Source organism: Epinephelus lanceolatus, chromosome 20 (assembly GCF_041903045.1).
Source record: "Epinephelus lanceolatus isolate andai-2023 chromosome 20, ASM4190304v1, whole genome shotgun sequence".
Lineage (NCBI taxonomy): Eukaryota > Metazoa > Chordata > Actinopteri > Perciformes > Serranidae > Epinephelus > Epinephelus lanceolatus.
Genome location: NC_135753.1, coordinates 4,437,543 through 4,464,469, shown reverse-complemented (window position 1 = coordinate 4,464,469; position 26,927 = coordinate 4,437,543). Strand labels below are relative to the sequence as shown.

The window sequence follows — 26,927 nt, the reverse complement described above, 5'->3', positions numbered from 1 at the left end:
TCTCAACATTTAAGCCTTGGAGTGGAAATGTAGGACAATCCACCACTTTATTCCACCGCAATATCCCGACAACTACTGGATGGATTGTCATGACATTTTGTACGAACATGCATGGTTCCCAGAGGATAAGTCTTATTAACTTTGGTGATCCTCTGACTTTTTATCCAGCGCCGTCATCAGGTCAAGAAGTTAATGTGTACAATACTTTGGTTTATGACCAAATACCTGCAGAACTAATGACATTCATCAGCCTCAGCTTGACTCTTTGTTTACTGATAATTACAAATGCTAACATGCTAACACGCTAAACTAAGATGGTGAACATGGTAAACATTATACCTGCAAAACATCAACATGTTAGCAGCATGTAGACTCTTGCTGCTATAACTACTGTATTTCCATGATTAAAAGTACTCCATTTATTTATGGAGCCATGCAGCCACTGTCAACACTGTCATTACAATAATTCAAAGTAAAAAGCCTTGTGTGAACAAATCAGGGGATTCTGTCAACAGGCATGCTGTCAAAGGGCTTTTATCTTGAAAAGGGAACAAAAAAGGTTGAGTTAAAAAATATTTATATTTGAAATTGCACTGAAATGTGATATAACCTCAGTATGATTATCAAAAGAACATTTTAATTTTGCTGAAACTGTGCGTGTCACGTGGAAAAAATTCGCAAGACTCCTATTCTTTAGATGTTCCACAGCTGAGCAGCAGCTGGGCTGTGTCTAAAGGTGTGTTCACACCGGACCTGTTTTTTTTATTCACTAGAGACGAGTTTACATACAAAGTCAATGCAAACGGGCGATTGAGCGTATATTTGCCTGGGAGAAAAATTGCTCGGGCTCCAAGCGACAGCGACAGAGCGACAGAGCGATTTTTCGCTCGTCGCTTGAGATGAGAAATCCCATCTGGAGCTGTATTTTGCTGGGTCCCGTCGCTTGCAGCTAAACGCTGATTGGCTGCCGTAATCCCGGGTGCTTGATTGTCATGACATGTCAGCTTCATTAAAAGTATCGCTGCAAATTAAAAGCAACAATAGATGTAAAAACACACAGACACAATACATCTGTGATCAGTTCCCTAATTTAATTTTAACATTTTTTTCAATCTTCTCCAATTTCTCGTTTTATTTCATGGAAGTGATCAATGTAAGTGCACTTGTCCTAGAACCGCCAAGACAGTTTTTATAATGCAAATAATTCTATTTAGATAAAACTTACAAGCTTCTCTTCCTATGACTTTTCCTAAAAATGTGTCCTGTATGTTTTCTAAAGCCTATAAATTACAAAAATGAAACACACTAGACTTCTGAGCATTTATACCACAGACCGAAATTATACATTTTGATACATACAGGTAGGCTATATACATATTGCAAAACTCTGTAAAAGTACACCAAAGCATACATTTTCATTTCCAAATATTTATTTGAAAACGAAACCATTCATACTGTCAATGAAAAACCATTTTGTTAATAATAAAAAACGAATGTAATGTCAACAGTGACCACGCCAGCCGGCGGGACTGTGGCGCTTGGAGGGGCGCTGTAATCCTGGCAGTCCTCTTGTAAAGCACCACGGACAGCGCCAATGCATTTATCGCTGTGGCTCAGAGGCTCTGATGCCTGAGTCAGAGCATGTGAGTGGAGTTGGAGCTGGAGCTGCCTCAACCATAGGTTATTGGTAGGAAGAAAAATGGCTGCTGACAAAACTGTCACTGTCAACTGCCTCCAAGCGCGACCAACGACCTGCCAGACCATCATATGTAACTTCATTGTTTATGCTGCCCGTGTACTCAGAAGCACACAATGAATGCATTTTAGAGTAGCCTAATTTCCGAGAAGTTAAGATAAAATAAAAAAAAATATTACAGACTATAGAACAGGACTGACAACCTCTTCAATGTCTCAGGTTAATTAATTAACACTATTTGTAGGCTTTTTATAATGCCTTTTTTTTTTTGCTGCTGCTGCACTGTGTCTTCAGTTGAAAGTGGTGATTTGCTAAATACATTCTACAATAATAAATTAGATTAACGTTTGGTCTACAATATTGTTGGCTATATTATGCATTTTAATTAAAAAAACCCTTAAGAATAAAAGAAGTAAACATCGAAATAATTAGTGGAAACTTTTTTTTTATTGATACTCCTCTCTGACATACTAACAACACACACACACACACATTGAACACGCAATTGAATGAATGAATGAATGAATGAACATTGGAAGCGGTTCAGCCGCAGTCCCGCCGGCTGGCGCGGTCACTGTTGAGATTACATTTGTTTTTTATTATTAACAAAATGTTTTTTTATTGACCGTATGAATGGTTTCGTTTTCAACTAAATATTTGGAAACGAAAATGTATGCTTTGGTGTACTTTTACAGAGTTTTGCAATATGTATAGCCTACCTGTATGTATCAAAACGTATAATTTTCATAATTTTCAGCCGCTGCCGCGGTCGGAGGTATAAATGCTCAGACAGATGCATTGTGTCTGTGTGTTTTTACATCTATTGTTGCTTTTAATTTGCAGCTATACTTAAGCACTACTATTGTATTTTCATTATTCTTATTTTTTAATCATTTTAACATATTTCTAAAGTTCATCATCCTGTTATTTCTACATTGAATGTTATAAATATTATTAGGGTCTATGGATTCCTGAAGGAGAAAATGTGAGGATCCCCGTAGCCATCAAAGTTCTCCGAGAGGCCACATCACCTAAAGCCAACAAAGAAATCCTGGATGTAAGACTCCTCTTTTTATTCTCATTCTTCTTTCATCCACTGGTTCCTCCTTATTTTTTCTCATTCTCTTCCTCTTCTCCTTCTGCTTGTTGTTAATCTTTCTTCTTCTCACTTTGCTTCCTCCTTACACAGCCAGATTATCACTGATTTGTGGAGTCAAATTAATTATTTATGCATTTATGGGCTGCAAAATCATGCTCCCAAAGGTTTTAATTATTTGCCTTTTCCTTTAAATGTGGATATAAAACTGTTTGAATTTGATGTTGGATTGAGATACATGGATACACTTCAGGTTTCACTTCTTGATCACTCGTCCCCATGTGAGAAAAAAACATTGATAACCTGAATTTTAATGAGTGAGCGAAATGAATAATTAAAGGGTATGAAACACTTAATTAATGGACAAAATAAATATTCTTAAGGCTCATCTAAGTAAATTTAGAGAGTAATCTATCAAACTTGATCCCTGCCAGACTTCTGCTTACCTCATCCTGTAGTTACATGGTCAGTTCATGACGTCCTGTGGTGATTGAGGACTTTGTGCTGGTTTTACTGAACATGTTTCAACACCAACGTACTTGTTTGTGTGTGTGTGCAGGAGGCGTATGTGATGGCAAGCGTGGATCACCCTCATGTGTGTCGTCTTCTGGGGATCTGCCTGACGTCGTCAGTCCAGCTGGTGACTCAGCTGATGCAGTATGGCTGCTTGCTGGACTACGTCCGGCATCACAGGGAACACATCGGCGCTCAGTGGCTGCTCAACTGGTGTGTCCAGATAGCTAAGGTGAGCCCAGATAAACGGGTTCAGTCTGACTGTAAATCATCTGCTACAAACCTGCAGCCCTTTGCTCATGAGCTCACATCTTAGTTTACATTTGTTTAAGAAGAAAAAGAAGATCTCCCTCCTTGCTCGTTCTGTGCCTGAGGCATCAGCTCTATCTGTAGCTCCTGTAAGCCTGTTGAGACCTATTAGCCTGAATACAGCGGGAAACTGTGTGTGTGTGTGTGTGTGTGTGTGTGTGTGGGTTGAGACAGTGTTAATCTGTTCAGACTGTTTTAAGTCTCACTTGGATTTTAAAGTGCTGGGAAAATCACAAACAACAAGGTCATGAGCTCAGTGTGAAATCTTTGTTGTTCGGCATTAAGCTGCCAGTTTACTCCCTCTGAGCTGTCGGACGGTGGAATAGATTTGGATTAGTGGGTCTGTGTCTGACAACTCCCCTAAGGCTCCATCCCATTTTTTATTTTTACTGTACCGTTGACCCTTGTTATCAAGTGGCCCTTTGCCCCAGAGTTACAGAGTTACAAGGGTTAATGGTTAAAATATTCCCCTTTGAAATGCTAGGCCGTTTTTCACTTGTTTCCAAACTTTGTCCATCTGCCATTGTGCTCGTGACTCAACTATCTCATGCCCAGTTCCTCATAAGGACCAGCTCCAGTCCCTGATTGGCTGACTGACCAGTTTTGCAACACATGACGCGTTTCCTGCCGTAAAGCAGATTTTTTCCGCGAAATTTCGGCACTGGTGGCGGAAGCTTATTACAAAAATTGCAAAGCCACTAAGTAACCTATGTAAATGCTGATAGTCTGATTTTAATGTGGCCACTACCCTGTGCAACGCACATTATTTTCATAATGATATATTTAGGAAAAGATGCTATCTGTTGCTTCTTTAACAGTAATCTGTATGACACAATGAGACAAAGACAGAGAGAGAGATGCAGGTAATGACAGTAGCTTACAACAACATTAATTAAAGTAATAATATTAGAATAATAATTACGGCTATTGTGGTACAATATGTTGAAAGTATATATTAATATCTGATAGTATACATGTGTGACAATAATCATATGTGTATAATAACAGTAGAAGTATGACTAATGATAACAGCAGCATAGGGTCGTCACAATACTAAAATTTCAAACTCGATATCGATACCCAGGAAAATATTCAATACTCGATACCATTTTCGATACAGAAGCAAAAAATTAAGAAGCATGTCATTTTTTAAATAAAGATCAGAACAGTAACATCAATGATAACAACAAAAAATTCCCCCCAAAATAAATAACAACCAGAAACAAGATCTGTCCATACAAATGTATTTATCTACAGCCCTGTTTATTTTCTGTGCTTCTGGTGAATTGGCACCATATTTTCGTTGCTGATCAAATAGAGTTGGTAGTTTAGGCTCAGGATGCTCCTGTTTCTACCTCACTATGTGATCAGAGAACCAGGGGTTACGGGAGAAACCAAAGTTTTCTCAGCTTCAATCTGTGACTTTACAGTTAACATAACTTTTCAGACACACATAATTGTGTTGTCCTGTTAAACTAACATGTCTATTAATGTTACAGATGGGCATGACTGATAAAGTTTTCTGCTTAGCTCCCACATTAACGCTAGAAGTTATATTTTAGTTTGATGCTGGTGACACCAGCTGCTCAGCTGCTAGTGATGGGAGGGGCTGTACCTGCCGTCTGCAGCGTGCTGTGTTCACTTCACTAAATATTTCCAAAGAGCGCTTTTTCCTTTATAATTTTTGACCAAAACTGGCTGCTCTGATCCTCCTGCAGCCACGCTGGCCATATTACAGCAACAGGAATGTGTGCATGCATGCACATCGACGACAACAAGCCGGGTTGCAGCGAGGGCTCTGTGCCTGCCAGACGCTGCCTGCACAGCGTGTGTCCGTCGGACCTGTCGCGCGCACCCAACAGGCGCTGAGGTGGCGTGCACTGTTAGTATCGATACTTGTGTAAATTAGTATTGTATCCGGATACAGCGTTTGAGTATCGATACTTTTCAGAGTATCGATACTTTTGACAACCCTACAGCAGCAGGAGGCATCAGGCAGGACTATGGCAGCAGCACAACCACACACGTCACACTATCCAGGCACCACCGCGATATGAGTTAACTTGTGAGACAGTGGGGCACAAAGGCTCCGGAGAAGAAGCCAAGTTAGTGATATGCAGTACAGCCGAGTTAGAGAGGGAGAGAGAGAGAGAGAGAGAGAGAGAAGGAGAGAAGGTGCTCGGTGTATTATAGGCGGTCCCCTGGCAGACTAGGCCTAAGTCAGCCTAACTAGGGGCTGGTACAGGGCAAGCCTGAGCCGGGCCTAACTATAAGCTTTATCAAAAAGGAAAGTCTTAAGTCTAGTCTTAAATGTGGAGACGGTGTCTGCCTCCCGGACCGCAACAGGAAGATGATTCCACAGGAGAGGAGCCTGATAGCTGAAGGCTCTGGCTCCTGATCTACTTTTGGAGAATTTAGGGACCACGAGTAACCCTGCGTTCTCAGAGCGCAGTGTTCTGGTGGGATAATATGGCACTATGAGCTCTCTAAGATATGACAGAGCCTGACCATTTGAAGCTGATGATTTGTCTTGTGTGGGCTACAGGCAACCTATGGTAGTTGTTAGGACACTCATGATTCGTTCACAACTTAAGTTTTGTGCTGTCAATCGATCAAATAAGTCATCAAATAAAAAATACTGCTTTATTATCAGACCACTAGCGGTGCTCTGTAGGCTAACATTAGCACCCTGTGCGTCTACCATGCCAGTCTACACTGATACTAGAGGAGCACTAACAAGTGAAGCAACTTTGCTGTTGGAATTTAGTTAAATTTCAGGCATCTTTTGCCATCACAGTGGAAATGCAACATGGAAATGTGTCACTAAGCAATGCACAATGTATCTGCTCTGCAATAACTAGAAACAACTGTAGAACGATGTTTATGCTGGGTTCTCTTAGACTCTTAACAGTGACAGTGACTCAGTCACTGTGTCAGATTAGGAGATTATGGAGTCATAATATCTTGCTGTGACTTGGCTGACAGACATGACAGACTAATTGTTGGTCTACCAGCAATTGTGCTCATCTTTCACAATATGTGTGATGGCATTGGGACATGTTCTTGTCCTATTTTTATTATTAATATTTTAGTCACTGTAGGTATTCGTGTCCCAGCTGAACTGTTTTTGTAGTAACATAATAAATTGCCACCAGATGGCAGGAGCTTCATTTGAAGCACAGAATGAAAACCATGCAAGTCAAGTTCCTGCAGATGTTTCAAAATAAAAGCCTATGTCCCTCGAGGGAACATTTAAAAGGCTGCGGTGTTGTTGCCATAACTCCACATATTTTTTGTCCATTTCACAATTCTACCTTATAGCAGCACTTACAACATTGCTCCTCTTTTGCTTTGCCATGTTTACAGTTCTCCACGGCAGCAGATAGCAGATGTGTTCATATTTGTCAAAATCACGGCTGTGATGGAAAGAGTCGTGGAAGGCTGAAAAAAAAAAAAAAATCAAATATGCTAGTCTATTTATCGGGATATCATGAGGCATCCTTATCATGATACAGGTTGACCTGTATTGACCTGTGTTGACCTTTGACCACCAAAATGTAATCAGTTCATCACTGAGTCAGATGGACAGTTGAGCCTTTGAAGGTATATAGTAGTTTTCAGAGGACCTAGAACAGTTTGGTCCCAAAACGCTATATGAAAGGCACTTCAACAACACACTTTGGCAAAAATGTCCATCCTAACTCAACTTTACGAATAAATACTATTTTAATTTGTATAGCCAGCACTTTTCTCAACAGAGTGCTTTAACAAAGGACAGGAGAGACACTAGTAAAAACATTAAATTAAATATTTAAAAAAGGCATGTTTTTGTTCAACATTAAAATAAAATAGAGAAGCATCAATACAGACTGTGAACATCAAAGAAGACTCACTTACAGACCGGTTTACAGTCATGACACTCACTTGAACCTGTGTGTGTGTGTGTTCCTGTAGGGCATGAACTACCTGGAGGAACGTCACCTGGTTCATCGAGACCTGGCAGCGAGGAATGTCTTGGTGAAAACGCCAAACCACGTCAAGATCACCGACTTTGGCCTTGCCAAGCTGCTGACAGCTGATGAGAAGGAATACCACGCCGATGGAGGAAAAGTGTGTTTGTTATCCATATAATTGTATATATTGTTACCCTGGAAATAGAAAATACTGGTCAGGATGAATAATTCATGTAGAGAGAGTTTAGAGTTGTTGGAAGGTGGATTTTTTTTAGTTTTGATGAAACCACAGGGCTAACAGTTGGTTGCTTCCAGTCTTGTTGCTAAGCTAGGCTAAACTAGGGGTGAGTTTGTGTACAAAAAATCTCTAAATGTTTGAAGTGAGTAATTTTTTTCATGTAAATGTGTACACGGGTTTCACTGCTGGGTGGTGCTATTGCATTATACCAGTAAAGCCCCAGTTAGCCGAATACCAACCAAACGGGCCATTTAACCAACGGTTACAGGCCGCCACTCAGAAATATCGCCATTCTGATGGTCCGCCATCCCGAATTCTGGTCCCTGAGTCCTGACAGTAAGCTATGGCGAGCCTGTAGAAGCCGTATTTCCCATGCATGTCAGCAATTTTCACCGGGGACGCAAGCGAGTAATTCAGGCTGACATTACCTATTTTTCAGCGAACTCCTCTGGTAATTTTATTAAAAAGTATAGCATATACGCCCACAGTAAGTTATTATTATTATTATTATTATTGGGTCTTATAAGAGTGGGCTACAATGAGCACCGGACCATCAAATCACAGCATCCGCAGTGAGAGGACACGGAATTGTATGCACTTTTACGCACGCGGGTCTAGGCGATCACGGATATTTGATGTGGCAAAGATGTAGCTAGATGTATTACCTGTTTTTAAGCGGCACCGAGATACATGGCTCCTCCATCCGTCCATAGCACAAGTAATGTGCGCCACTTCACCACTGACCCGTGCGTAAAAGCGCAAACAATTCCGTGTCCTCTCACCGCGGATGCTTTGATTTGATGGCCCGGTACTCATTGTAGCCCACTGGTGAACGACCCCCTTAACGAACGCGCCATTTTAATAGAATGAAGCACGTACTGACCTGTTGCCAAACCCGGTCTGACACCATTTCTTGTCATATTCGCAGTCTATCACAGTCAGTCAACAATTAGTATCACCCCCTCCCCTAAAAAAAAAAAAAAAAGTTTTTCGTGGACTAATTTTTCATACCTGTTTATGATCTCAAACACGTGTACACGGACTCACCCCTAGGCTAAACATGCACAGCGATGATGTCCAGCTGCTCCTTTGTGATTTCCTAATATGTTCAGATGGTTCTTCTGACTATGCATTGATGTTTAAAACTAAACCACCTAGTTGTTTTAACCACAGACATTGGTTCATGGACGTCTGTTTTGAAGCCACGATTTTGGTATTTTGGCCGTCACCATCTTAGTTTTGTGGAGCCAGATGACCATAATTGGGCGAGAGCGTGGAGCTGTGATGGAGCGAGGGGTGGATCTGACTCACGGACTGTATTGATACCTAACAGACAGCCTGTCACTCAAAGAGACCCCACCCTTAATTATGCGTAACTCTTAGCCTTGATAAAATGTCAACAGGAGAATTATATAAAAATTCAGCTATGGAGCCCAAAACTGGGGGTCTATGAGGATTGACTCACTTTTGGAACCTGCCTCAAGTGGACATTAGAGTGGTTGTTGCCACTTGGTTTTAAATCCCTTTAAATGTCTCTTAAGTTTGTCCTCTCTCTATGCAGGTTCCCATTAAATGGATGGCGTTGGAGTCGATCCTCCAGTGGACCTATACCCATCAGAGTGATGTCTGGAGCTACGGTGAGTCAACCTCTGGTTCTCCTGCCTGCACAGGGCCCTGAGGTCACATGTAAGAAAACCTGCAGTAAGACTTGACACTGTATTCAGTGGTGTATTAAAGGTAGGGTCTGGAGGATTTTCCAGTTGCTGTTTGTAAACACACATTCAAATTTGGCCCCTCCTATCAGGCTCAACTCTCCCGGGTGTACGGAGCCCGGAGGTACGGAAGAAGGCTTCACAGAAGAGGTTCAGGCAAGGCTCGCGCTGGTGCACGCTCGGGCACGCTCGGGCACGGCACCTGCGCTCTCTCATTGGCTGGGGAAATCCCCGCCCAGAAGCGGTCCAAGCTCACAAAAACATCAAAATACAGTTAAAGGGCAGGAGCTCTGCAAACAGAGTCACCACCACACATGAGTAGAAGCCCATAGGTGATTATTAAGCAGGATTTCATTTGTATATGTCTATATTTTGTTTTGTTTGAAAATCCTTCAGATCCTACCTTTAAGATATTCCTCGTCAAAAATCAACAAGTCTCAGATGCATTTCACGCTCATCACATTTTGATGTCAAGATGTGACCAACAATGTAGAGCTTTCGTATTTTTATGTTCTTACTAACAAACTGCTGGTTTTCTTTAACAGCATCAACCAATCAGCGATCAGAACTTAACAACAGCAGCTAGCTTTAAACTCTGACGTTGAGATTTAGGACTTGTGAAGCCTTACCATTTGAAAAGAAAGCAGCCACCTGACATCTAACACCTCTGAGACGTTCACAATCACTATTTTCTTTTCTATGTTTGTTTGTTTTGTTCCTTTTTTGGTCCAGATTTAGCTCCAAACTAATGACAGGCGGTGTCATGCAACTATTCTGAAAGCTTATAATTCCAAAGCTCCACTGGACCCAAAGGCCATTTGTCCAACAGCTTGTTATCCCCAAAACAAACATACATTTCTCTGAAGGGAACTCTCTCAATTAGAGGCATATGGCTAGTTATTATGCAGAATGATGTCATCAGACCTTTGATGAAGGCATGACCCTGCAACAGGTACTAGCCAATCAGAGGCAGAGTAGGGCGTGTCATGCCTCTGCTAAGGTCCAACAAGGTCATTCTGTGTCAGCGCAACACTTTGTTTTTGCTCCCATTTTTCACAAGTTTAAGTTAAACAACAAAGACTTTTTGTGCACTCAGTAGATGTATTATTTCTCTAAAATACTGATTACAAATTAGTTTAAGTTAGTCAGCCGGTGTAAGCCGAACTTTGGCGGACAGCGCGCACACGTCACTAAAACCTCACAGGCAGGTTTCCAGAATGTCAGGCACATTAACGATGCAATAAATACCCAAAAAAACACTATTCAATGCAACTATCTGCAATCAGCACATAAATGTATCTCTATATCGACTGTCCCGTCACATGTGATGTCAGATCAAAGGGGATTGGCACATTTGGCACATTTGGCCCACGTAATGGAAACCCAGCTTGATTTGATTAACACAGCTGCAAACTAATGAGTTCACATCCCTCTCAGCCAACCACAAACAGCCACAGCATCAGATAGGGAGTATATATTCAGCATCTGTCATCTTAGAAAAGTCAAAAGAAAAGAAACAGAGTGAGACTGCAACAGAGAAAGAGAGAGCGCGCGCACGAGAGAAACACAACATTGATTTACAATTGTGGTGACCTCCTCCCAGGCTACCTTTGCATCATCAGCCCGTGGAGGTCCACTCACAGTTCCGTATATTCGGACACTGTGAGCTTGGACCTCCCAGACCAAAACATCAGTTTCCTCCTGGGAGAAGTCTGGCTGTCTGACGCTGCTGCTCTCTTCCGCCATGGCGAATTGAGTAAACTCTCATTACGCCTTTGCGCGGTGCATTTAAGGGCGAGGAGAGGGGCTCATTTGATTGGTGTGATGTGTGTAAAACCCACTCCACGCCTTCTCTCCTCCCTCTTTCCGACTTGCGCAGGTAGGAGGGACGGAGGTGGGAAAGAGGAGTAGCTGCACCAGCGTGCACGGTGTGCCAAACTTGCAAAATCTGCCTGGCCACACCCAGTTGGCAAAGTGCAGGTGCGCTGCGCCCCCGCCTCGCCCAGTCTGCGAAACTAGAGCCCTAGATCTTTAACTTAAACCTGTGAGAAATGAGAGCAAAAACAAAAGTGTTACATTTAAATGTTTGTTCAATATAATTAGTCATGTGCATCTGTTTGGGAGAGTGTGTAGTCTTCAGAGCAAGGTACTATTGTTTTGTGGATACTGGGCTGTCGGACAAATGGCCCTTCAGTCAAATGGGACATATTTTGGACTACTGGGGGTCTGAAATTATGAGCTGTTGGAACAATGGACAGGGCCCTGATTGGTTATATTGCAACAACCTCATATCAGCTGTGTGAAAACATCACTTTCTGTGTGTCTAAATGGTTTAATACTGTTTCCTTAAAATACTCAAACAACCAGCTTTTTACTCATCAGAAGAAAAATTCTACCTTCTGATAACAGTTGTCTTTTTGGACCTGTGTTGACGTGACTTTAACAACCAGCGAGTCAATTTGAGTGGTTGATGGACTGTGTTCTGCAGGTGTAACAGTGTGGGAGCTTATGACATTTGGTTCCAAGCCGTATGATGGCATCCCGGCCAGTGAGATTGCCTCGGTGCTGGAGAGAGGAGACCGGTTGCCCCAACCCCCTGTCTGCACCATTGATGTCTACATGATCATGGTGAAATGTAAGAGCTGAAGATAGACACAACAAAGAATGACCAGCCATGCTAACAGCTCTTTTAGATTATTCTTAGAGCTAAATGCTAACATCAGCACGCTAGCATGACCACACACAGAGAGGCATATTGTCTGCTGCAGAGCCGTGCACACAGCTCTGGTCTTCTGGCAATGGGAAAATTGCCTGTTTTAAGCATAGTTTAAAAAACCTGCATACACCTGCTAATTTTGGTGGGAAAGGGGTTTAAAGGAGAAGTCCAGTATTTTGCACTTTGAGCCCCATTTCTTGGTTGTTTATGATGAAATAGAGTGGCTAAGACCAAAATAGTGACGATTGCTCATTTTCGGAGAATTTGGCTTTCCCCTGCCTGGCTTAACAGCGCTGCCTATGGCCATGTGTGAACCTGTCCTAAAACCACCCTAAACATTCATTTTCAAAGCCATGAAACTCACCGAGTGGTCAGTGGTGTTCTTTGATAATCTGACATAAAAATCGTAGCAAACTGTGGTTTCCGTGATGATTTATTTGACATTTTGTCTACCCCATTGATTTTCTATAGGAAGCCTCTTTGTCTGTTGGTAGTAATCTGCCACCGGAAACAGAAAGGGGGTTGTTTACAACAAGGTTGTAGTCATTGTAGTCTTTTAACTCAGCAAAAGTGCCGGATCGACAGTGCTGTGTGTGCTCCTGGAGGAAGAACGAGAACGAACGAAAACATTTTGTAATAAGTTTAAAAAACTGCACAATGGATTACTCACTTGTAAACAACCTTCACAGTACGATGCCTTTGAACACAACGGCAACCTTCTTCTTCTGCTTCTTCTCTGTGTCCCATTATGTTGCAATGGTTTCCTGCCGGTTGGCGACACCCACATAAAGGAGCATTATCGCCATCAAGTGGGCTGGAGTGTATAACGCCTCAGGGTCAAACGAACGATCAAGTGGAAGTTTACAATAAAAACTTAAAGAACACGGATGGAAACCACAGTTTGCTTCAATTTTTATGTCAGAACATCAATGAACACCACTGACCACTGGGTGAGTTTCATGGCTTTGAAAACTAACGTTTAGGGTGGTTTTAGGGACAGATTCACACATGGCCATAGGCAGCACTGTTAAGCCAGGCAGGGGAAAGCAAAATTCTCATCATAAACAACCCAGAAATGGGGCTCAAAGTGCAAAATACTGGACTTGTCCTTTAAGTTTAGTGTTTGTTCATTTCTGTAGGTCAAAGACAATAGTAGGCCTACCAGTCTGGAGTGGGCCAACCGACATCCCACACTGCCAGCATTACTGAAAAGACTGCAGTACCATTTTAAAAAAGACAGCTGGACAATATTGAGTCCATATTTCCTCTCTCTCTGTCCAGGTTGGATGATCAACCCATCCAGTCGTCCCAGGTTCAGAGAGCTGATAGTGGAGTTCTCAAAAATGGCCAGAGATCCGTCCAGATACCTGGTCGTACAGGTACACTGAGAGTGTGTGTGTGTGTGTGTGTGTGTGTGTGTGTGTGTGTGTGTGTGTGTAAGACAGAATGACCTCTTTCGTTAAAGAACATAACGGTTCATCAGAACTTGGGTCTTATTTTGGTAGTTTTGTCCATTATCTCTATCAGTAATAACAACTTTGTACTCACCAAGTTAACAGCTGAGATCTGTCAACATGTTGATGTCACTAAAAAGAAGAAGCAAATGATCAAACAGGTTGGAAACAAACCAACAGTTTAAGATTTTCACTTTTTTAATTACCGTATTGATTTTAGTGTCTCATTTATGATGATAACATCAAATGTAAAATTTATAGCAGCAGGATTACATCACTCACTACATTTACATGCACACTAATATTCAACTGTTTTAATGAATATGACAACATTTTTAATTTGATAGGAGTCATGAAGAAACACACCTTAGGGGTGGGCGATATGGCTGAAAAGTGTATCACGATATAGCTGGTTCATATTGATTGATAACGATAATTATCAATAATGTTTTTTTTATAACCTATTCAAAATAAGGACCAGGAGAAAATAAATCAATTTTTTTTTTTTCTTAAGATATTTTTTGGGTGTTTTTGCGTTTTTGCCTTTAATTGATAGGACAGCTGAGTGTGAAGGGGGAGAGAGAGAGGGAATGACATGCAGCAAAGGGCCACAGGCCGGAGTCGAACCCGGGCCGCGGCGGCAACAGCCTTGTACATGGGGCGCCTGCTCTACCACTAAGCCACTGACGCCCCAGAAAATCAATCAGTTTTAACACATTTATTTTAAACTCAATAGCTTTCTTCAGATTTCAATCACGGTAATCAGTCAAGGCACACGGAGGAAAATGTAATGTCAACACAACCTTTAGAAAACACTCAAATAAATGAACATACACAGGATGGTATAAAAACTAAAATAAAAAATGAACAGTTTTCTCTTAACATAAAGTAAAGCTAATAAATGATTTCAGGCAAACATTTCTGTAAAGATGAGCAGCTGAACAGAAGACTATGTACAGATGAATAAGTGATTCACAGAGTGAGGAAAGTGCTATGTAGAAATTAGTGCAAACCTGAGGTAGACTTGTAATGACATGTAACAGCTCTGCACACTGCCTTTGAATCGTCCCCCTCTTGAAGTCGAAGCTTTTAATCCTCTCTCTTTCTACAAATCTTTATTGTATTCTTTTCATATTTTGCCCACTTGTTAGCGAAGTAGTTAAAGAACCGCCATTAACTGCGCAATTTAAATGTGAAAAGTCTCATTGACTGACTGTCACCTGTGTGTATGCGGGGAAGGAGAGGGGCTGTGGAAACATCCTGCAGTTGAAAGGCGATGTTTAGAAAGCAAGCCCAAGAAACAAGCCCCAAAAAAAACTCAACCCGCGACTTTTTTTTTTGGGGGGGGGGACAATTTCATCTCTTCTAAATATTGCAGGGGACATGTCCCCTGCATCCCCCCCGGAAGTTACGCCTATGACAGAGCCTTTCCAAAACCGGACCCTTCCCACCCCCACTCCATCTCGGCGAGTCAGTGTGTTTGTAGTCACCTTCACAGCTGAATGAAGCACCCTACATCAAGGTGTAGGGTGTACACACAGCAGCACATTTTATATTCATTATATGTATTTGTATCACTTTTCTTTGATTCATGCTGAGGTTTACCAGAATTTTGGTAGCGTATATCATCCTTTTGGCGTTAAAATAAATAAATAAATGAATGAATCGATATATAAGTAAATAAATAATACATAAAAATGTATAAAACTTATCCCTGAGATTAGCTGGTGATGTTTTTTGTCTTTTACTTTTGTTAACAACTTCTTGTTTTTCACTTTGATGTTTATAAGCTGCTCATTGTTGCAACAGTTACTGTTTTATAGAGACTAGAGAGGTGTAGATTTGGTCCTAAATACACTGTAGCATTTAAGATGTTAACATCTGTATGGCAATTTTAAATGTCTATCTTAGTTTGAACAGTTAACATTCCTCAGGGTAGTTGCATGGAACTATATTTGTACAGAGCATCTTCCATGACAAACACAGTTCTGCGTTGCACATGATTAATAAGGCATCGGTGCAGGCTTGCTGTTGGAGGGTTTTCTAATGCACTTCCATTCCTTGCTAGTTGGTTTGGGACAGCACCTCAGCGTGAACACTAAATGCTGTGGAAATGGATAGGGAGAGGGTGTAGGGGGCAGTCTGGGAAAGGCCCAGACTGTGACGATATGAGCAAACACTTATTGAATGAAGTCAGGCTGTGTGTGTGTGTGTGTGTGTGTGTAGGTGGAAAGTAACTAATAACATTTACTCGCGTTACTGAGTAGTTTTTTTGTGTAATTTGTAATTTTTTTCAGTAGTTTTTGAAATCTGTAATTTTACTTTTACTTAAGTAAATTTTGACTGAAGTATAGTACTTCGCTACATTGGAGATCACATCCGTTACTGAGTAAAAAAAAAAAAAAAAAAAAAAAAGCAGACGCAGCAGTTGAAATGAACGAAAAAACGAACGAAACGAAAGAAAACTCCGTGTGCACAGTGCCGTGTATAATTGTCGGTCAGAAAAATACGGCCCAAGCCGCGCTCTTCTGTGCTCACCTGTGTCTGTCTGTGTGTATGTGTGCGCGCGCGCACGTGTCTGTGTGTGTGTGTGCGTGTGCGCTCATTGGGACCGAAATCCGCTGTGCGCGATACAGAGAGCAGAGGAGAATTGTAAAGGCGCGACCATGTAGAGACAGAAATGACATGCCGTTGTGTAAACACTATAAGTCATCACGTTATAAAGTGAAATGTTTCACCATATAACATGATAAATAGTATATTGTGATGTTATTATATGAAGCGTCTGTCGCTCAAAAAAATGTAACTTTAGTTTATGAAGAGATAAGATGGAGCCCTCTCCTCTCCCCTTATATGCTTTACTCACAAGTGTGTGAATTGACCTGGATATGAAGCGTCCACAGCACCAAATAATATAACGGTAGTTTCTAAAGAGCTAAGACACAAAAAAAAAGAAAGAAAAATAAATCAGCAGCAGCGGTCATATTTCAGCAGCAGAGCACCACCGTTGCTAGTTGCATATAGGAAAAACACTGTTGCTCAGTGGATTTGTTGTTTTGGAATACACAGTATTCTTCCAAATTAGCCTAGGGTTAGTGTATTTTTTTTATATATATATGTATTTTTTGGGGCAATTTCAGCCTTGGTTAGGACAGACAAGTGTGAAGGGGGGGAGAGAGAGGGAGTGACATGCAGCAAAGGGCCACAGGCTGGAGTCGAACCCAGGCCGCTGCAGCAACAGCCTTGTACATGGGGCGCCTGCTCTACCACTAAGCCACCGACGCCCCAGGGTTAGTGTATTATAATATTGAGAATTTCGCTTTGACAAGCTCTCTCTTTTTTGACCATACACCTGTTTGCATCCCTGAGAATAATGCCCAACAACATTGCTCAAAAAGTTGCTCTGTGTATCATCAGTCTAACAGTTGTGTTGGTGAGTCAAAATGAATGAGGGCTGCGCAATATTAGACAAAACTGACAATGCAACGACGATTTTGTATACTGTGATATGTATTGCAATATACAATGTATTGCAATAACTTGAATAGCTCTATTTGGAAAGAAGTCATCATTTGGGATTTGGAAAGGCTGTATTTGCATGAAATATACATTTTACAATCAAAGTGTCCTGGAAATTGAGAACTTCACAACCTAAAGTATTAACCAGCAAAATAAGTATGGCATATTGCCTTTGACTAATATTATATTGATATGATGAACTTATACTGCGAGTCTCACAATGTGACTATTGCACAAGAACACATTGCGATGCTCTAATGATATTGTGCAGCCCTAAATTTGATTGAATTCTATGGTTCATCACAGAAAAATAACCAGTTTTCAGGATTTACAGTATACCCCTTAAGTTACTTATACTCCCTACCTGGACCATTTTTGCTCTGCATATGAGTGACCCCCATCAAGTTGTTGGAAGTAACTAAGTAACTTCTACTTTAAGTACATTTTAGATTTTTAGATGGGTAAGTTAGCCTTACTTGTACTTAAGTAGAATTTCATCAAAGTAAAGGTACGTTTACTTGAGTAGAATTTTTCAGTACTTTTTCCACCTCTGTGTATGTGTGCGTGTTTATATAGAAGAAAAAAAATAATAATGTGCAGCCTTTCATCTGCAGCTCTAAATGTCACATGCACATAATTGTGAACGACAGTTTTCTTGTCAAACTTGTGCCTGTTGGTCAAAATAACCGCATTTTTATGTTGGTAAATTACCCAACCAAAAATAGCACTAAAAATGGTGAACGTAATCTGACTCCTGTCTCAGGGTGACCTCCCCAGTCCCACAGACAGCAGGTTTTACTCTCGCCTGCTGAGCTCAGATGACATGGAGGACGTGGTCGATGCAGACGAGTACCTGCTGCCTTACAAAGGACTGGATAACCATGACAACCATCCCTGCAACGCCACGGTATACACACACCTCTATTACAGTTATCAGGTCTGTATGACCTTTAATGACTAATGTTTTTGGTCTCTTGTTTTCTCTCTCCACTTTGTTTGAGTCATTGACATGATGTAAAAAAAAGTTGTGTCACTGAAGAAGAGATAAAATAGAAAAAACAGTAAATAAATAATTAAAATGATCTGTTGCATGAAAAGTAAACAAACTTTTTCTTCAAGTGTTCTGTTGACAAAATGTGCGTCCTCTGCTGCCTCTGTTTCTTCATGTCAGAACGGTCATCCAGTCAGAGAGAACAGTATCGCTCTGCGTTACATCACCGATCCAACTCACAATGCACTGGATAAGGAAGACTTCACCAGCCATGGTATACATCTGTGTGGATTACTGACAAAATGTTATTATAATTGATAACAGAACGATTAAGAACCTAACAGAAAACAATGTGACACGCTTGTTAAAATAAGAAATGTAAAAAACACTAAGTCAGCATGTGGTAGAGTGGAAATGGTTTAGCTAATTTGTGAATGATCAAACATTTGTTTATACAGAGCAAAATGTCACTCAGTGTTTCATGAAAAAAAGACAAGACACATGAAATAAAGACTGAAGGACAATAAATAAATCAGTGAGTAAATAAACACACAAATCTTTTCTCCTTTTCTCTCTTTCAGAGTACATGAACCAGAGTTTAAGTGAAACCAGCTGTAGCAGCAAGCTGCCGGAGGTTTTAAATCCCAACTACGAGGACCTGAGCCTGGGCTGGGGTGCCGCCTCGCACCCCTCCCTGCGGGAGGATCCGAAGCCTTTCACCCAAGTTCCTGAGGGACCCGAATACCTGAACACTGCCCAAAACTCGCTCCCCCTGGCTAACAGCGACAGCCTCAACAACCTGGACTACCAGGCCGACTTCCCACCACAGGCAACGCCCCCTAGCACCAACCCCACCACTTTAACTGGGAACGGTCTTTTCCTGCCGGCAGCAGAGAACCTTGAGTACCTGGGTCTGGGTGCTGCACTGCACACCCCCGTCCGCTAGAGGGCAGCAACACTCAGAGAGTTTAGACTGATGCTCTGAGGCTTCTGTGGCTGCAGACAGTATTTAATTTATCTGTTTTAATTGTAAAAATTTCCAGGAAATCCTGACTGGAACCCGCACGCTGACCAGACAACAGTTACTGAGGAAGAGGAGAGCCAGACTTTAAGCAGGGATTCAAACCAACCTCCTGCTCACAAAGTGGATGTTTCTTCAACTTTTAAATGGCTGCATTCATTTGTTTGACACTTGGAGTGGGAACGTGAAAACCAAACAGTCATAAGCTGTTGAGATGGAAGTCTCTCAACAAAACTCACATAAACTCTTCAGTGTCACCTGAACAGTGATTTTAATTGGTACATCCCGGTCCCTCAGATGGTAGTCTGACTCACCAGATGTAGACTGTGGATGGAAACCTGCCAGTGCCGTCTGCGTGTTACTGTTTCCAAATGCCCTTCACTATGGGAAGCAACAACCTTTGACAGCTTACACACCGAAAAAGGCACATTTTGATGAAGGTTTGGATCGTGTAATAAGACACATCTGCTTTGTTGTTTCAGTGAATTATTTTAAAGATCTATAACGAATAAAACCACTTGTGAACGCACCTCAGAAAAATCCAGACTTACAGGACTCTCATGCCTGATGTTGATCTGTTTGCTGATCTGCTGACACGGTCAGTGGGAGTTAATTTGCCACATTTTAACTCTAGCAGCAGCACCTCCGCTCCAGTGACAGTTACTTCACTAACTGTACGTTAGGCGGAAATCATTCATTTTCAATGAGAGCCTGGAGACTTGGGCGACTTGGGCGACCTGGTCGTCAGCCGCGCGTCTTGGGCAACCAAAGCGACCGGAGCGGAGTTAAAACTCGTTTAACTTTATGGTAATGAGCTCTGACACAGTTCGGCGACAACCAATCAGAATGCTGACGTGCTTTGATGAAGCGGGTCACAGAGAAAAAACCATGTAATGTAACTTTGGTTCCTACAGCACACTTGTTCCAACAATGGATATCGAGAAGATTATAACTTGCGTTCGCGCCCACTCAGTCCTTTATAATATGTTGCCATTCACTTACAGAGATCAAAATAAAAAGAATGAGGCTTAGGACTGCGTCACGGATATAGTTGGTTGGTCTGGGGAGTTATAGGGCCCTATTTAGATGGTCTAAAACGCGAAGCGCCAGGCGTGCGGCGCATGGGCGTGTCCCAGTCACTTGCCAGTTAGACAGCGCGTTTTTAGACTGTGCGCCATGGAGGAGAGTCTAAAAGGGTTGGACTTATTCTGTAAATTAGTCATGGGTGTGTTTTGGGCGTATCATTCAATAAGCCAATCAGAGTGTCACCTCTCATTCCCTTTAAAAGAGGCGCGATTGGAGCGCATGGCGGAGAGCTAGTTAGATGGCGGACCTACCAACTGGAAAGAGTGAGCGTTTTACAGCTGAGAAGACGGATCTCCTCGTGCGGGAGGTGAAGGCCTGTCAGAAACAGATCTACGGGGACAGCAGACAGGCACTCAAGCTCCTTGAGGTAAAGCAGGCGTGGGATCACTAATACAAGAAAGATCTTACTAAATATCTGTGGAATATTATTCAAACCTGTTTTCATCATATAACAGAGCACAGCTGTCAGGACTGCCGCGGAGCTCCCCAAGGTGCTGATCCTGCAGCTAGGAAAGAGTTTATAAAAGAGTGCTTAGGATTCAAGTTGACGTGCGCCCAAAAGCTGAAAATGGCGTGCGCCAAAAAATAATCTGATTTATAAAACCGTGTGCATGCACACTTGCACGCAATGTTCTCTTCTCTTAAATCACAGACCTCCTGGAGTTGTGCGCACCCAGATCTGCCTCATATTCCGCCCTCTACACGCCCTAGTTTAACCATAAATGGTCATGCAAATCACCTCATGAATGCGATCTGCATATAAATAAGCCGGCATGCGAGTGTTCTCTCGTTGTGTGAGTCACGGCGACGGGTGAGAAACGAACCAAAAAGCGAAATTTCTCCGAGACTGAGCTAAAGACCCTTTAACGGGAGGTGGAGGACTGAAGAAAGATTTTATTTGGTGGCCAAAGCAGCAGGATCACTAATAAAAGAAAGCGAAAAAAAGTGGCAACACATCAGCGCTGCTGATGCTGTCAGCTGTGTCTGTGGGACTGCACGGACAGTGACAGAGAAAAAACAAAAGTGGTCTGATCTAAAGGTAGACCAAATACTTCTACTCCTTTACCAACATGTAGTTAATGTGTTGCTTTTAAATTTGAGGATGTTTGACATTGATGTGCAACATAAAGAATCACATTTATTAAAGGTGGAGGCAAAAAGGAGTATGTGCCAGTGCCATCTTGCGCAATTACGCACAAGGGTCACCACAGTATTTATATGTTTATGGCAATTAGTCTGATCAGACACCCGGACTGAATTACAGCATGAACCAGTGGTATCCCTGTCCCAAAATACAACGTGTAATTTGAAATACAATTCAAAGATTAAAGTGTAATAGGCGAACATGTTTCTTCATGCCGGTTTTGTCATGAACAGCACATGTCTAAGTAGGGCAGATGAAATCAGTGTGACGGTTGTGCTTAATGGCTGTATTTCAAGACATGATAAATGCACTGGAAATATTTAGCTAAATAAATAAATATATTCCATGCAGTCGCGCCGTCCTCTCCCCCTCCTGCGCTCACAGAGTGGACAATGAGACGTTAGAGGCAGTGCGGATTAAATACGTATTTAGAAAGAATTTCAATTCAGGATTTGAGTTGGATTTTACAACGTTTTTATGAAACAATTATCACTCACTCCAAGCGCAAAATAAGGCTGCTGGATTTAATTTCAATGATAACTTGGATCTAAGGTGGATATAACGTGACATTAAATTTGTGTGAGACATCAATAAAAATCTGACTCCACTTCTCCACCTCGCCGTCTGCGTTGCCACTTCCCAGTGTCTTCCAAAATGTGCGCACGCATGACTCAGAGTTTGCTTACAGGTGCGCACATTCTCCCGCCAATTTTATTTTTATAAATCACAACCTTTGCGTGGTAAGTGGCGTACGCCACTTTCAAGCCCTGTTTTGTGCGTAAGCAAGCTTTATAAATGAGGCCCCAGAACACAGCATGAATTAGTTAGCCTTGTTAGCAGGTTAGATGAACCCTGTAGAACAACCAACATTACTCAAACTGTGGCTTCACAACAAATTTCACATTTTGGGGGGGGGGGGGGGGGGTAAAAACGTGTAAACTGCATCGTTAAGGCAGACGAGTGGAGCATTAGCTGGTAAACATCACGTTTATACACTTTACACAGAATTAAAATCAAAACTGAATTAAGTAAAATATTTACTGAATGTGTTAGTGTCTGTTAATGAGTTGTAAAAAATGGTAAATCATTTTTCAGAAGATGTAGATGTTCATCGTAAGCTAGCTCAGGCTCTGTTAAATTTAACAACATGCTAACATAGCAAGGCAAGCTAATCACTAACATGCTCATTTAAAAAGGAAAACAACCAATGCCTTGAGATGGCTGTCAGAGATGACAGAGGTATGATCACGTTACCCTGTCTGAAGTGTTACAGGTGCTGTATTCCACGTTTTATTTAAGAGGTTTAGCGTACCGTTACCTAACTTTTACAACTGGAAAACACCAGTTACAATTCAGCGCCAGAAGTTGCACCCATAATTCACACAAGGATCATGGGGGCTAGGAATATGGTGGATATTTTTCTGAGAGTTGTAGTTACAATTAATCATGCAACAGTAAGTGCGTTAATATCCACTTGTTTTTATGCACATTTTTAATTTCCTGTTGTATGAGGTGCAAAGGTTGGGGTGTCAACGAACACTTTAAAAGCTTTTTAAAGATGGGCAGTAAGTAACGTTCCATAAATATGGGCACATTTGTTTCTCTTGTGATCAGTAATTAATGTCCTCAAGAACCTGAAGAGTAAACAGTCTCTCAGCTTCCGTACATTTGCACTAACAGCAGCAATGAACAGTAACAAGCAGTGATAGTTAACAGAGTCAGTGTGCAGTAACAGTAAATCAGAGTTTGGCTCATTCTCATCAAGTAAAGGAGAAAATAAAAAAAACTTTTTACACTTAAGCACAAATTCATCAAAGCTAGTACACGTAAAAAAAAAAAACAAAAACAAAAAAAAAACAAATGTTAATATTTACATCATCATTCAAGAGCTCACCTGTCTAACACAAATACTGTTGGTCCATCCAAACAGTCACTGCCCAGTGGATGGAAACTCGTCTTCTTCTTCTACGTACACAACAAACCAAAGTAATTAACTCAGCCAGCAGGAATGCAAATAAAACTAAACCCAGGTGAGAAGAAACTTTCAAAATGTCCACAGCATGAAATAAAAACCTTTCAGCTTCAACAGAGGAGGAGTCTTTGAGAATTTGTTCTCCAGCCAGTGGCGCCCCCCAGAAATTGGGGTGGCTCACCAATACCAGAAGCTATCACTGAATTTCATGAATTAGCTCATGTTGTTAAAGTATAAGTATAGAGGCTAGTTGAAAACTATGTTACTGTGGAGAGTCAGGGAATCACATACTGATGTACTTTTGTTTCTTATTTTACAATAAATGTTACTAATTCTCTGATGTGCATAGACTAATAAAGGTAAGGTTATCATTTTCACTTCCAAGACAATCCTGTTTTAATGTGTTGTGTATCTGTATTCGGTGATTCATTGTTCTTCAAACAGGCTAGCCATGCCAGTGGTTCCCTGCAAAAATTTTGCCTACATTTGGAGGGTTATTCAGCCTCTGACAAGCTGTGCCAACATGGTTGGTGCCAATCAGCCCGTTCTCATTCTGAAGTTGTTGAATACAACCGTGTTGTCAGTGATTTCAGCGTCAGACGCCTGACGGCAAAAGCCACCTTTGGCGACGGTATGTTATGCCACCAGGTGGCATCAGGTTGAAAGGATGCCGGCAACAACATAATATAAGAAGTTAGAAAGTCCCTATGGGCCGGGTGGGAGGGTTGGTGGATGAGTCCAACAAACCCTGGACTTTGACCCAGGAGCCTGGTGTTCACTTCCTGTATGAATGTAGAGCCAAACCATGATGTTTCTTTCCAAACCACATGCCTTTGTTAACATCCCAGTATTGGTTGCGGCGTCATGGAATGTCAACAGCAGACACAGGAGGATACCTCATACGTAATATGCAGACATGAAAGGCCACTGACAAAGCTGCGATATGTGATGACCTGGCATGAGAAGGTGTTGTAACAATGGGTGGTTAGGCTGTCTAGATAAACCAGATAAATTGTGCCCAGATATAAATGAGTGTGCTGCCACCCATTGAATTATTTTCTTGGGAAGGGGGGTTAGTGCCACCAAAGGTAAAAAAACCAAAAAACAATACTCTCCTCTGCAGCGTTTTTGCAGACGCACTGTTCCTCTGGAATTACTGCTCCTTGAACTCAACACTTTTGATGGACCAAAGTTTTAAAAGGAGATGTTGTGACTATTTAGAAGATTGAGTGTTAAAGATTCCCCAGCAGCGGCACTCGATGGAAATACAGCTACAAATACAATTAAAAGTTTAAGATGGGCAAAATATTTAACCATATCTAAACGATATGTTGTTATAACAAAAGTTTTTCTTACTTAAAATGGAATAATTTGGTATCTAACAACCAGGACTTACTTAAGTTCCCCTATTTAGCATTTACAAGCAATAACGTTTCAGAAATAATTCATAACAGACTGGAATGTAGCTGTAAGTAGATCTAAGTGTTTGTTAACACTACTATAACTAATCCTGTGGATAGACAGAAGTGGAGGCTGCTATATAAACAGATCATGAATGATAATATAGTAAAGCAGTTTAAGTTATATAAAATATATCCTCATAGGAAAATTTAATTGTTTATGAAAACAAAATTAATTAATAAACATTTAAAAAATCTCATAGCTCCTTATAACTACATTATAGTCTGTTATAAAACATTTATTAAATGTTTGCCAATAAATGTTACATTGAGGTGTTACCATAACATGAGAAATATCTTCTTATAACGTGAAATATATCTCATTCTCACAGAGATTTAAAAATGTCTAATAATGTAACACGATCGAACGTTCAATGATTCACGTGATGAGCGACTAGAGCGCCCAAAGCTGCCACAAATATTTTTGACAGTCGTGCTTCTTGGGTGTCCGTGAGAGACTTTACCTCTTTGGAAGCTTCTGGATTGAACTTACAGTAAGAGAAAAACGCAGGTTGTATCTTTAATTTCAGTTATTTTGTGTTATTGGTTACTGTAGCCAGCGTAACTAGGTTGTGATTGGGTGAGATGGAGGTGAGGGACTCTGAGGGAGAGAAGTGCAGAAAAGAGAGGGAAAGCGAAAAGAAAAGGAGCAGAGAAGAGAGGAGAAAAAAACAGTACGTTACTTTTAGTCACACACTAGATTGGAGTGAGTGATTTGTGTGAATGTTTTTTGAGCTAGAATAACGCAAAGTTGTCGTAGGCAAGCCGCTGAAGAGACGACGCCATTTGCTGATCGCTCGGACAGTACAGTGAGTGTTCTGTTCTAGCTAAAGCCAGCTAACAGTGGAGGGATGCCGGTCTTACCTGGGACAGGACTGCCTGAGTGTAAGCTAAAGACAGCTAGTGAATAGAACAGGATTGACCTGTTGACTGAAGGAAAGAGCTTGAGTGTGATTTGGCTGTCTGTCATCGGTCTCCTTCTGTCCCACTGAAAGTAATTACGATAACATTAGTTATAAATCATTACAATCATTACATTATCAATAAATGTTAGGACGTGATTGCTCTTGACAACCATACAAGACTAAGGACAGAATTGAAAAAATAATTTAAAGCAATAAAAGCAACATGCTGTTTCACCAAGATAAGGAAAGACTAACATATTTAAACAAGGCAGACAACAATATATGTTATATACACATAACACATAGTTAGGCCTATACTGTGTAATAATACATTTCTATCATATAATTATGCTATGTCATTAATATACGTATACTGGCCTGTATACATATATAAATACATACTATCCTTATCCACATCCCTTATATTTAAACTGTGCAGTGTGTACATACTGTGTAATATTCCTGTGTGCAATATTTTGCAACTTCCTGTGGGATATCTATACATTTCTATATTTTCACAGTAAAAATACTACACATCATGTATATTACACTTATCCTGTGCAGCTATTAATCATGAGCATACAGTATCTGTTTCAGTGAAAGGTGTATATGGATTTTCTATTATTTTCATTATGTCTAATTTGTATTTAAAAAATATTTTATCCTTTTTCTATTACCTCTGCTCTGAGCTCTGAGCTGCTGTAACGTGAATTTCCAAGGTTGGGATTAATAGAGTCTTACCTAACTGTAAACTAACACTAATCCTCAAATATTAGCACATTTTACTTTAAAAAAACAACTGTTTTTACATGATGTAACTGTTTATGGCGTGCTACACATATATTATAAATCAATGTAGTTATTGTCAGCTACTTACCATAAATCGGAGTTCTGTCTCTCAATATTATGTATTTAAACGGCCCGCCAGTAACTTCCGGGAACTATCGAGGTCTACGGCCCTGTGTTCCAATACCCATACTACCATACTATTTAGTATGCCAGAAAAAGAATTAGTGTGTCCCAATACATAGTATGTCAGATGCAGTATGCCAAAAGTACCATATTTCGCAGTATGCATGTCAGCATGCTTCTTTGGCCATTCTGACCCACAATCCTTTGCGCAGCGGAAGTTACGTCACACT

At 41.0% G+C, this 26,927-nt stretch overlaps 1 protein-coding gene across 1 annotated transcript in view; it reads left to right on the top strand.

Annotated features, from left to right (window-relative positions):
• Positions 1-23,804, top strand: part of LOC117264749 (melanoma receptor tyrosine-protein kinase-like) — a 108,414-nt gene extending 84,610 nt beyond the window's left edge. The window contains exons 19-27 of the mRNA XM_033638964.2: positions 2,655-2,753; positions 3,352-3,537; positions 7,569-7,724; positions 9,367-9,442; positions 12,006-12,152; positions 13,515-13,612; positions 17,970-18,113; positions 18,378-18,471; positions 18,779-23,804. Of these exons, the coding sequence (XP_033494855.2) occupies positions 2,655-2,753; positions 3,352-3,537; positions 7,569-7,724; positions 9,367-9,442; positions 12,006-12,152; positions 13,515-13,612; positions 17,970-18,113; positions 18,378-18,471; positions 18,779-19,143 (1,365 nt within the window). The 3' untranslated portion in view covers positions 19,144-23,804. The remainder of the gene's footprint in view (positions 1-2,654; positions 2,754-3,351; positions 3,538-7,568; positions 7,725-9,366; positions 9,443-12,005; positions 12,153-13,514; positions 13,613-17,969; positions 18,114-18,377; positions 18,472-18,778) is intronic.
• The last annotated feature ends 3,123 nt before the right edge of the window (positions 23,805-26,927 follow it).